Raw genomic sequence first — 12,504 nt, forward strand, 5'->3', positions numbered from 1 at the left:
ACTTAGGAGGTCTGCAAGAATGTTGTGAGGTTATGTGGCAAGAAAATTAGAAGGCTCCAGAGAGCAAGTCCTTTGAGGAGCAGGTGAGTGCACTAGGGTTGTTTAGCCTGGAGAGAAGGACACTGAGGGGAGACATTGCTCTCTAAAACTACCTAAAAGGAGCTGCTAATAAGGAGGGGGTTGGTGTCTTCTCCCAAGTCACAAGCAATAGGAAAAGAGGAACTGGCCTCAAGTTGCACCAAGGGAGGTTTAGATTGGATAGTAGGAAGAATTTCTTCGCTGAATTGGTTGTAGTCACCATCACTGGAGTTATTTAAAAGATGAATAGATGTGGTGCCTTGGGGACATGGTTTAGTGGTGGACTTGGCAGTGTTAGGTTAACAGTTGGACTCTGTTATCTTAAAGGTTTTTTCCAACTTTTCCCAATGATTCTATGATATGCAGAGTAGGGATGGGAAAATCATGTTTAGTTTCTAGCATTAAGTTGTAGAAGACTATTATACAAGTTAAACATTTTCAGTAATCTAGTAACTATGTTAAACCGTTTCTGTGTGGTTTTCACTCTTTAGTAGACAATCCATTTATCTTTTCTTAATCAGGTCTTTGCTTCTGTGATGACTCACTCAAAATGTCCATAGAAGAATAATGGAAGCCCCAGAATACCTTGACTTGGATGAAATAGATTTTAGTGATGACATATCGGTAAGTACAAGTCTTAAATTATTTACTCAAGACAATCTTAGATATCTCAATCCTTATAGAATAACATTATTATTAGAAGCAACACTTTATTTTACTTCATATATAGGAACATTTGAGTACGTTGAATCTAGAATAAAACCAGGTGTCTTTTATAAGCTTGGAAGGAAAATTTGATTTCTCTCCTTCAGGTAGTGAAAATTTGCAAATAAAATTAATAAATTAGTTTTATTTCTAGGTTGTTTGTCTGCTGTATTGTCCTGAATAAATGATGGGCTCTGCAATGCTAGCCTTAGACACCAAAATGGTAAATTTACCTTTTTTGTAATTGCATGTGTTTCATTGTAAAAAATCTGCCTCTCTCTCCTCTGAGTTGCTCCTTTTTCATGAAGGTGGTTAGTCTGCCCTTTCCACCAGTAGCCATCTCCAAATACATCAAAATTTATCAATAGATGTAATGTAGCTACCTGTGACTGGGTAAAGTTCAGGAAGAACAGGAAGGATTTCCAGGGATTCACAGACAGCACTGATCCGTGGTGTTACAACCCAGAAAACTGCAGCTGTAATTGCAAGCAAAAATACCATTCATCTACATTGCTGGTGGTTCTTAAAGGAAACATTGACAGAGTGTATTCTATTACTCATAATCATCTACTGCCAGTGGTTCTGCTTTTTGTGTAATAGAGCTGGTAATATGTTGAATGTCTGGTTAACAATAGACTCGAATATGTAAGTTAAATCCACTGTAAGAAAATTATTAATCAATTTTCAGATCAAGAAAGTGTGCCACCATCTCTTTCCCCTTCTTCCTTAATTTTATAGTTTTATTTCTTTTCCTTTTTTAATTTTACACAGGGCCTGTTTTTCCCTTTTGCATTTGGGACTCTTGATTCATTTTAAATCATTCCAGATGCTTTATTCACAGACAGATTCCTTTTGGAGAGGATTTTATTTTTGCCTATTGTAACATTGAATTTTTATTAAAGAAGAATATGGCAAATGCCCAAAATATTAAAAGACAATGAGTCAGTTTTGAGCGAATACCTTATTCTGGGCACCTTTCTTTTTATTACTATTATATGCTAGATCATGTCCTGGTATCTGTTTCTATACTCACTTTTGTAAAACTGTAAAACATAATAGATGTAACCTCTCTGTGTCTCTCCCATTGTGGCTGTTGCTGCATACTGGTGGGTTAGGTTACTCACTTTTCCGCTGAGCAGCTCAGGCTGCCTGTTTTAATAGGCTGTTCTTTCACTGGAGACTGAACCTTGAATAAAAAACCAGCACAAATTATAGAGGTAGCAGTTTTACTCCCTGCTCTAGCAGGTGAGAGAACAAAGGATTTGTTGCCAGAATCCATATTAACAAGAGAATTCATGGTTGTTCTACTGCTCTACTCATATCTTGCCATGTACAGTGTAGAGATACATGACCTTCACGTTTTATCATTAGCCTGCCGTGGAAAGACCAGCTGCACAGCATCAGTGTTAGCAATTTATATTGTTCCTCTTAGCCCCTTGGTTCTAATCCAGTGCAGGAAAGTACTGACTAAAAATAATGGCAGCAATAAGGCTGTAAAAATGCTGCACTTATAAAAGTACCTGAGTTTGAAAGCCACCGAGTATAGTCCAGACACTTGTAGACCAAAATGTAATGTACATAGAAAATAGACAGGATTTTTTTTTAAAAGGCAAATAGATTTGTAAGTGGGTTTGTTTTCTGTTTGTTGTTGTTGGCATTGCATTTGTACATAAGAAAATAGAAGTTTATATTTCTCCAAAATCTTAGGCTCACAGCATGGTGGTTGGAAGAGACCTTCAAAGGTCTTCTAGTTCCAGGCCCCTGCCATTGGCAGGGACATCTTTCATGAGATCATATTGCTCAAGGCTCCATTTTGATGGGTTGACCTTGGCTGGCCACCAAATACCCACCAACCTGCTCTATCACTCCCCTCCATCAACAAGATGGGGAGAAAAATACAAGAAAAAGCTCAAGGTAAGGTCAAGGTCAGGACAGGGAGATCACTCATCAATTACTATTACAGGCAAAACAAGCTAGACTTAGGGATGTTAATTTATTTTATTGGCAATCAAACATTGTAGCATAAAGGGAAATAAGAACATCTAAACCCACCTTCCCTCCACCCCACCCTTTTTCCAAGGCTTAACTGTAATCCTGACTTCTCTACCTCCCACTCCTGTCAGTGCAGGTGGACAGGCTCATGAGGGTTGTGGTCAGTTCATAACAGTTCATACCTGCCACTCCTTCCTTCTCACATCTTTTACCTGCAACAGCTTGGGGTCTCTTCTGTGGGATACAGTCCTTCAGGAGCAGGCTGCTTCAGCATACATACCGCTTGGGGTCACAGGTCCTGACAGAAGACTGCTCCACCTGCTTCTGTGTGAGGTCTTCTGTGTGCTGCAGAGTGACAGCCTACTTCACTAGGGTCTTCTCCAGGGACTGCAGGGAAATTTGTACTCTGAATGTCTGGAGTACTTCCTCCCCTTCCTTCTGCACTGACCTTGGAGTTGCCTTTCTCACATTTTCTCACTCCTCTTTTGCAGCTGCTGTTGTGTTGCAATTAGGGATTTAGGATCCTGCCAATTACACCAATTTGTAACAAATCCTGATTTTAGAATCCTGATGATTATACCAATTTGTCTCAAATTGATTTTACACAATTTTGAAGTGGCAACAATGAAAAATTTATTAACACTATTATAGAAAATCACAAGATTAAATTGTATGATATTTAATGACACTCAGTTATCAGCCAATTAAATAGAAGTGATTCAACATTTGTAATAAAGACAATTTTACAGCTTAACTAAAGATTTAGAAATGGCCGGGTTCACACTAGACTTTTGACACAGTTTTCTAAATCGAAGGACATACACGTAAACACACACAGAGGTACAGCCACAGATACAGACACAGATACAGAGCTCAACCTGCGATCAATATTTTTCTCTCTTCGTTAATTGTAATGAATTATTCACTTTTCTGACTCATCAGCATTTGTCAGCAGATGATTTTTGACCGTGTTTCTTTTGTCAGAATCTATCATTGGACGATCTTTGAATCCTTGTGAAATCTACCCTGCAAGGCATCCCAGTTCAGGGTGAGATACTGGGTCACAGCCGGTTCTGATGCTGGAGGGCTCAGTCTCACATAGATCACTATTTATAGGATTGCCTTTGGTCAGTGTTTGTTTCCACTCAGGCCATAATTCTTGTCAGTAATTCTGCTGCCTCTCAGATCAGGCTATGAGATTGAGCTACCATTCGGGAAGCAGGAGTTTCAGGTACTTTTAGGGAATGCCTGATCACCCCAACTCACTGCGCTTGTAACCAAGATAAGAACACGATTTTGGGATTGCAGAGTGGCCCAGGGGGACATAGGCTGCATCACCACATGTTGTGCAGTGTTTTCTACCTTTTCTTAAATACATTATCTCACAGATACTAACAGTATCACTGATGGGCTCAGCTTTGGCTAGCAGTGGGTCCATCTGGGAGCTGACCGGAACTGGTTCTACCCCGCATGTGGGCAACCCCCAGTGTCTTCTCACAGAAGCCACCTGTGCAGCCCTGCCCTACTAATTTGCCACATAAACCCACAGTCATCAGTGATGGGCGTCCACCAACCTGTTCTACCACCACCTTCATCGTAAATAACTTCTTCCTTATATTCAATCTAAATTGACCCTCTTTCAGTTACCCCTTTTCCTATCACTACAGGCCTTGGTAAACTTCCTTATTAGCCCCCCTTATGTATTGAAAGGCCAAAGAAGGTCTCCCTGCAGCTTTGACTTCTCAAGGCTCAACGACCCAAACTGTCTCAGACATTCTTCATTGGAGAAGTCTTCCAGTTCTCTGACCATTTTCACAGTGCTTATCTGGACCCACTCAAGAGGCCCATGCCTTTCTGGCACTGTGGACCTCAGAGCTGGATACAGCACTCCAGGTGGGGTCTCCTGAGAGCAGAGTTGAAGGAGAGAGTCACCTCTCTCATTGTGTTTGCCATACTTCTTTTTATGTAGCCCAGAATACGATCAACTCTCTGGGCTGCAAGTACATGTTGCCAGCTTATGTCTAATTTTTCAGCAACCAGAATGCTGGTCCTTCTCTGAAGGGCTATTCTCAAGCTCTGTTTGTATTGATACTGACAGTTGTCCTGGCCCCGGCACGGGACCTTGGCCTTGTTGAACTTCATGAGCCTGTCAGGTTCCCTTTGGATGACTGCAGCACTCAGCTTGGTGTCTTGTGAAAACATTCTGTTTATGTCATTACTGAAAATATTAAATAGTATTGGTTGCAGTATGCACCCTTGAGGGACAGCTGTCATTACTGGTTTCCACTTGGAGGTTGAACCATTGTAAGTCATTGGACATGGCCAAGTTCTCATCCATCTGCCAAGTTCTTACCCATCTAGCCATCCATCTTTCAATTATGTATCTCTCCAAATGGGAGGCAAATTGGGAGTGTGTCAAAGCCTTTAGCAAAGGTGAGGTAGATGACATCTGTAGATCTAGTCACTTCATAGGAAAAGGCCACTAAATGAGTCAAGCGCTATTTGCCCTTGGTGCAGCTATGCTGACTGTCTTTAATTAATTTCTCTGTCATCCATGTATCTCAGCATACATTCCAGGAATATCTGTTCCACAGTTGGGCACTGAGATGATGCTGACCGGTTGATGGCTCCTAGGGTCCTCCTTCCTACCCTTTTTAAAAATGGATGTGGTATTCCCTTTTTTGCAGTTACTGAAGACTTAACATGACTGCCACGACTTTTCAAATACGATTGAGAGTGGCTTTGCAACTACATCTACTAATTCCATCAGGGCCCTGGAATGCAAATATGATGCTTATTTGCAAACTAAGATGGTACTATTTCACATCCACCTGTCAGAGTGTATTTGTGCATATGTTGCAGTTTGTGTGGCTGGGTCCTGGTGGAGAAGGAGGGGCTGCAGGGGTGGTTTCTGCAATGAGCAGCTAGAAGCTCTCTGCAGGCCCCAGAGAGAAAACATTGGCCAATTCAAGGCCAGTTGACCAAGGCCAAGCCCATCAGTGATGTTCACAGCACCTCTGGGAATCACATTTAGGAGGAAAAAAAAACCCGCAAGCAGCTGCGTTTTGCCCCCAGAGAAGGGAGGGAGAAGATGTGAGAAACTGTGCAGACACCAAGGCCAGTGAAGGGCAGGAGGAGGCGCCCAGGTGCTGGAGAGAATGATGTCCCTGCAGCCCATGGAGAAACCCATGGTGGAGCGGGTGTCCCCCCCGTAGCCCATGGAAGAGGTCGAGACCCCACCTGCATCCCATAGAGAGGCACCACACTGGAGCAGGTGGAGACATACAGGAGATGCTGTGACCTTCACTGAAGCAAGCCCCTGCCAGCACTTGCAGCCCACGGAGAGAGACAGAGACACAGAGATGAGCGAGGGAGAGATCTGCACCTGAGCAGGTTTGCTAAGGGGAGGCTTGTGACCCTGTGGAGGACTGGGACTGAGAGACTGACAGAAATTGTGATTTATGACTGCCCGCCATAGCAGTGACCCATGCTGGGGCAGCTGTTGAAGAGCTGAAGTCCTGTAGGAAAGGACTCAACATTGGAGAAGTGTGTGAAGGACTGTCTCCCGTGGGTGGGACCCCATGGCGCAACAGGAGAAGGACGTTTGTGTGGAATGTCCCTCCTAGCCAAGAAGAAAACCAATTTGTGAGGAACTGACTGAAACCCCCAGTCCCTTCCCCTCCCTGTGCTACAGTGTGGGGGAGGAAGGGAGTGAAATCATGACTAAAGTGAAGTCTGCTAAGAAGGGAGGGGTGTGGGGGAGGTGCTTTAAGATCTGGTCACACTTCTCGTTACCCAACTCTGGTGTCACTGGGTGTGCAGTGCAGTGCAATAAATGAGAGTTTTCTTTCCTTTATTCTGTGTTGAGTCTGTCTTGCCATGATGTTAACTGTTGAATGATCTCTCCCTGTCCTTATCTCATCTCCTAAGCTGCTCAATATATGTTTTCTCCCCTGTCCAAATAAAAAGGAAGTGAGAGTGACTTTGGTGGGTGTCTGGCCTCCAGCCAGGGCTGAACTGCCAGAGCATAGTTGTCCTTGTCTCCATTGAGATCTTTTCCTTCATAATGGTTTGGATTTGTGCTGAAAAAAGTATTCATAATATAAAGGTTTTTTTTATACAGAGGTAGTTTTTGTTATTGCTGAGCAGTACTTACATAGACCCAAGGCCTTTCTGCTTCTCACCCCATCAGCAGTATGGCTGCGAGTGCACAAGGAGTTGGGAGGGTACACAGCCAGGGCAGCTGACCCCAGCTGACCAGAAGGATATTCCATACCCTATGTCAGAGGGCTTGGGGAAGAGTAAGGACCAGGGTGGGAAGTCAGTGACGAATGATGGCATTTGTCTTCCCAAGTCACTGTTAGGTATGAATCAGCCCTGCTTTCCTGGAGATGGATGAATACCTGCCTGCCCATTGGAAGTGGAGAATGAATTCCTTGTGTTGCTTTGCTTGTGCATGTGGCTTTTGGTTTACTTACTGAACTGTCTTTATCTCGGCCCATAGGTTTTCTTATTTTGATTTTTAACAATTCTCTTCCCCATCCCACTGGGTGGAGTCAGTGAGTGGCTGCATGGGGCTGAGCTGCCAGCTGAATCTAAACCACAACAGTAGTTTAGACAGCAGTATAGGTTTCCAGAACACTTGCTTATATTAAAAAAAGATTAATATTCTGTCTGCAATGATGTTAAGAAATGAAGCTGAGTATTTTAATTTATTTCTTCCGGAATAACTGAAAGGAAGAAAGGAAATTTGTAACCTTTAAGTTGCTTGAAATGATAGATACAACTGTTTTTCCATTGCTACTCTTGATTTTTCCCACAAATTTATTCATGCTTGTAAATTGTATGCTGTTGTTACAATTACTTGAACTTTTCCTAATCCTGTAATTCAATTGCAGGATTTCTATTGCACTGGTAAATTGCACAAATTGAAACTATTTTATTTCTTGCTTTGAAGAAACAGTACCAAATGACCTAGTCATAACCAGAGCTCCTGATGCTAAATATCTGTAGACTGTTTAGGCTTGAGTGTATGGATTATTGCTCTGATAACTAGCAGTGCTAGCTAGTGCTGGGCTAGGCCTTAATTTAAAATTTGTGGAATGCATGGAATATCCTTTTGGCCAGTTTGGGTCAGCTGTCCTGGCTGTGCTTACTCCTCTTTGCTTATGCACCTCCTCACTGGCAAAGCATGGAAGCTGAAAAGTCCTTGACTTAGTATAAGTATTATGTAACAAGAGCTAAAATATCAGTGCATTGTCAACGTTATTCTCATCCTAAATCCAAAACACAGCACTATACCAGCTACTAGGAAGAAAATCAACTCTGTCCCAGCTGAAACCAGGACATATATGAAATGTCTACATAAGATGCTATAAACATAGCACAAATAAACTATCCAGTACTCCAAAGATGTTGATCACAACCATTAATTGAGAAGTTTATTTTGGGGGTGTTACTCCTCACAGGCTCTGTGCCAGCCTAATCCCTTTCCTCCATGTTTTTTGTGCTATGGAGCTGCTTAAATTCACAGTGCTATTGAGAAAAACCCTTCCTGCATCCTCAGGCCAAGTGTTGTTGCTTTAGTCATTCTCAATGTAGATTGCTACTCCCAAATAATCGTCTAGGAAAAAGGTTGGTGTTGCACAGTTATGAATTATTAAGCAAATGTAATACAAAGGTATTAATGTAATGAGATTTGAATATTAACAAAACAAGGTTTTTAATTCATTGTAGCAAATAAGATGAAATGAGACTGTTAGATGGTTTACAGTTACTAACTAGAATGAAGGAAGGTGTTTGTTTCCTCTACCTAAATTAGAAAAAAGGAGCTGTGCATTTAAGAGTGGGACACAGTCACTGGTGTCTCGATCTAGTGGAGGTAAATTTCTTGAGTTTTCATAGTGACTCCAGTTGGAGCATGACATGGTCCTCAGGGTTTTGGGGATGTCATGATTCGACTACAAGGTCTGAGAGAGATGCTAGGTGTCCAACTTTGCACTTTGACTCCATTTCAGGAGATATTAAAGGTATTCTACAGAACATAATGTTAAAAAACAGCTTTTGCTTTTACACTTTTTTTACTATTTTGCTGTGATGGGTTGAGCCTGGTTGGAGGCCAGATGCCCACCAAAGCCACTCTAGCATTGCCCACCTCAGCTGGGCAGGGCAGAGAAAATATAATGAGAGGTTCGTGGGTTGAGATAAGGACAGGGAGAGGTCATTCAGCAAATGATGTCACAGAAAAACCAGACTCAATATTGAACAAAATGCATTATTGCCTGATCAAAACAGAGTAGGATAATGAGATATAAAACCAAATCTTAAAACACCCTCCCCTGATCCCCCAACCATCCTGTATTCCTGGGCTGAACTTTATACTGATTTCTCTCCCTCTTCCTTCCAAGTGGCACAGGGGAACAAGGAATGGGTGCTTGGGATCAGTTCATCACACATCGTCTCTACTGCTCCTTTCTCCTCATGGGGAGGACTCCTCACACTCTTCCCCTCCTCCAATGTGGGGTTCCTCCCATGGAAGACAGTCTTCCACCAACTTTTCCAACATGATTCCTTCCCACAGGCTGCAGCTCTTCATGAACTGCTCTAGCATGGGTGTCTTTCGTGGGGTGCAGACATTCAGGAACAGGCTGCTTGAGCGTGGCACCCCCACAGGATCACAGGAACTTCTGCCAATCAAACTGCTCCAGTGTGGACTCCTCTCTCCACGGGCTGCAGGTCCTGCCAGGTGCTTGCTCCAGAGTGGGCTTCTCACTAGGTCTCAGCCTTCTTCTGGTTCTTCCATGTGCTCAGGCATGGGGTCCTCCACAGGCTGCAGGTGGGATGTCTGCTTCCCGTCATCCTTCATGGGCCGCAGGGGGACCCACTCCACCAAGTCTTCTCCAGGGGCCACAGGGGAATCTCTCGTCTAGCACCTGGAGCACCTCCCACCTTCCTTCTGCACTGACCTAGGTGTCTGCAAAATTTCTCATATCCTCTCACTTCCTTCTCTCTCTACAAAAAACCCTGAAAACCAAAAAATAGCCCAAACCAAAACCCAATACTCATTTGTTTTTATTTTCCTTCTTTACTGTGTTATCCCAGAGGTGCTACCACCATCACTGATAGGCTCAGCCTTGGTCAATGGCAGGTCCATCTGGGAGCTGACTGGTATTGGCTCTATCAGACTTATGGGAAGCTTCTAGTAGCTTCTTGCAGAAGCCAGCCCTGCAGCTCCCACTACTACCAAAACCTTGCCATGCAAACCTAAAACAATTGTATATGCATTTCTATGGAACTATTTGTGAGCCAGTATTTTTTCTGATACTTCTTAGGCACAAGTGAGTCTGCAAGAGGCAAAAAAAGGACCCAGGACAGAATGGCCTTGGCTAGACCTGGAAGGGTTTTTTTTCTCATGTGTTGGCTTTAAAATCCATTCCATTAAAATTTGAGAACCACCTGGCATTTAAATGGTTAAATTTTGCATCCATTCATTCAAATTCTGCAGTGCAGTTTTTAATGACAAATAAGTGTTTTCTATGATAAGGGATGTTTCTTTTCCCCTGAATTAATAGTGTCTGCTGAAGAAAATTTGGAATCTCTTGCATTAGCATGGAATACTTGTTACTCTTGTCTGTAGTTTTCTGTTGATGTTGTTGTTCTTTCTTACAAAGTTCGTAAGGGGTTTACTGAAATCCATTACGTCAGGTCCCACATAGTCACGCCTTAAATGCAGAAAAAGAAACCAAACCTCAAAAATGCCTTTGCATGCATTAGCCTGGGAAGAAACCCTTAGTTTTGTTACTGACTTTCATTGTCAACCACAACACACTTTTATTAAATAGCAAAGATCACAGTAAACATTGAGTAATGAAGCAGTCTGGTGTGCTTAGCTCTCATGCTGTCATGCCTTTGGGCATGGCCCTCAACTCTGGTTGACTTGATTACTCTAATGGTGGAATGCGAGAAATGACATTTAACTTTGTATGTAAAACAATTTGAGATTATTGAATGAAAAGTGAGAAATCATGAATTTTAAATGCCACTGAATAACCATATTTTCCAGTAAGGGGTTTCAGACTCACCCTCTTTTGACATCTCTCTGTAATACGCCAGTAACCTTGACATTTTTGGTGAAAGAAAAGCTAGCAAATATTACACATAGATCAGAACTGGAGCTAGAGTATGAGAGAAAGTAGTTATAGAGGAAGAGCTGGCAATGAAATGTGCTTATGATGGGGAAAGGTTCATTTTAAAGAGTGATATTAGTTGCTCCTTGAACCAAAAACCAGTTGTCCACATTTTAACCACAAAATACAGATGGCAGAAATGTAAATGCACTGAAGTCTTTTTGAGAACAGAGGTAAGGGAGAGGAAATCTGTTAATGAAATCAAACCAATATGCTTAAAATGCGTAACAACTTTGTAACATCTAATAGATTTTTGTTGGTGGGAGGTGGTAACTGAATACGTTATAGTGCAATGTTGAAACAGAAAGAAACTCTATTTTTCCAGGAAAGAAAAGGAAAAGAGACAAAAAGAAAAATGGATTTCTGCTTTTGAGGTTGTGTGACAAAACTCATAGCAATGGCATACAAAAGGCCTCATTCTAATTGAGTTACAAACTGTGTAATAGTTTAAACTGCACCAGCTGGTCTTGTGAAGCTACCATATTCCTTGGAGACATGTTCCTTGGATTATCTTAAGAATCTTACTAGACCAGTTCAACATTGCCTTCTGAGCCTTTGTGCTGAAATAGCAAGATGTATAGCTTAACAGCTCAATCTTTATTAAACAATAACTAGAGTGAAGCACACCACATGGTGTTTGTGCATGTGTGTGTTTAACTTGTATTAATTTGTATTTAGTAGCATCTTTCTCGCTGTCTCTTTTCTTCTGGTCTTTATTGCTCTAGGCTGTCATGCCCTGGAGCAGTCACAGCCCTATAGACAACTCCTTGCTTGATGGGGACTGGACTCATTAGGTAGTTCTGTGGAGTGCTGCTGCACATTTTAATTAGTAAGTGCAGTGCTAAACCTGGGAATACTTATGACAGAATCTTGTTGTATTTGAGGTTTCTCAATGCGTCCCTTAATCAGGTCAACAAGGGAAAAAGTAAGGCATGGAGGTTTTTGAGGCTTAATAGTAATGACAATGACCTGAGCAACAGTCTTAAACTTGCACCAGAGAAGTAAATTACTTCTGTAATTTGTCACATGAGGTCAACTTTAAATTATTTGGAAGTAGATGACCAGCTATCCACATCAAACTATGAATGACAAACTGTCAGCAAGGGACAGTACAATGTATGACAGATTCTTTTTTTGTGTGTGGAAAGCTCATGTGGTTTTATATGTAGTTGTTTTGCTTCATTGGTCAATAGCACACCAGCTAAAAATATCTGTTTCTTTGAAAACATATGGTGTTTATGTACTCTAAAAATTTTCAGTTGTGCTAATCCTAAATGCTTTTTTCTGTTTCAGTTTCCAAAATGCTGGTTTTAATAGGGTTTTTTCGTATAAGCAAAGTCATTGATCTTTCACAGCCATAATGATTTTCATTTGTGTAAATGAAGATTCCTGTAACATTCAAGCATTTGATTAAGGAAGGCTTGCTATTAAGTAACTTAATTTCTGTATGTCAGAATCTGCAATTTTATAACACTGGATCATGTGTCTTACTAAGGGTATTCCACAAGAAAAAGGTTTCTGTTTAGTAAGATACATATGTCAT

At 41.7% G+C, this 12,504-nt stretch overlaps 1 protein-coding gene across 2 annotated transcripts in view; it reads left to right on the forward strand.

Annotated features, from left to right (window-relative positions):
* Positions 1-645: 645 nt before the first annotated feature.
* Positions 646-12,504, forward strand: part of SNCAIP (synuclein alpha interacting protein) — a gene marked incomplete at its 5' end in the record, with an annotated part of 57,675 nt that continues 45,816 nt past the window's right edge. For both annotated transcript variants that reach the window (XM_084278187.1, XM_084278188.1), the window contains one exon: positions 646-702. In XM_084278187.1, coding sequence (XP_084134313.1) covers positions 646-702 — 57 coding nt within the window. The remainder of the gene's footprint in view (positions 703-12,504) is intronic.

This window comes from Gallinula chloropus (assembly GCF_964237585.1).
Source record: "Gallinula chloropus genome assembly, chromosome: Z".
NCBI classification, from domain to species: domain Eukaryota; kingdom Metazoa; phylum Chordata; class Aves; order Gruiformes; family Rallidae; genus Gallinula; species Gallinula chloropus.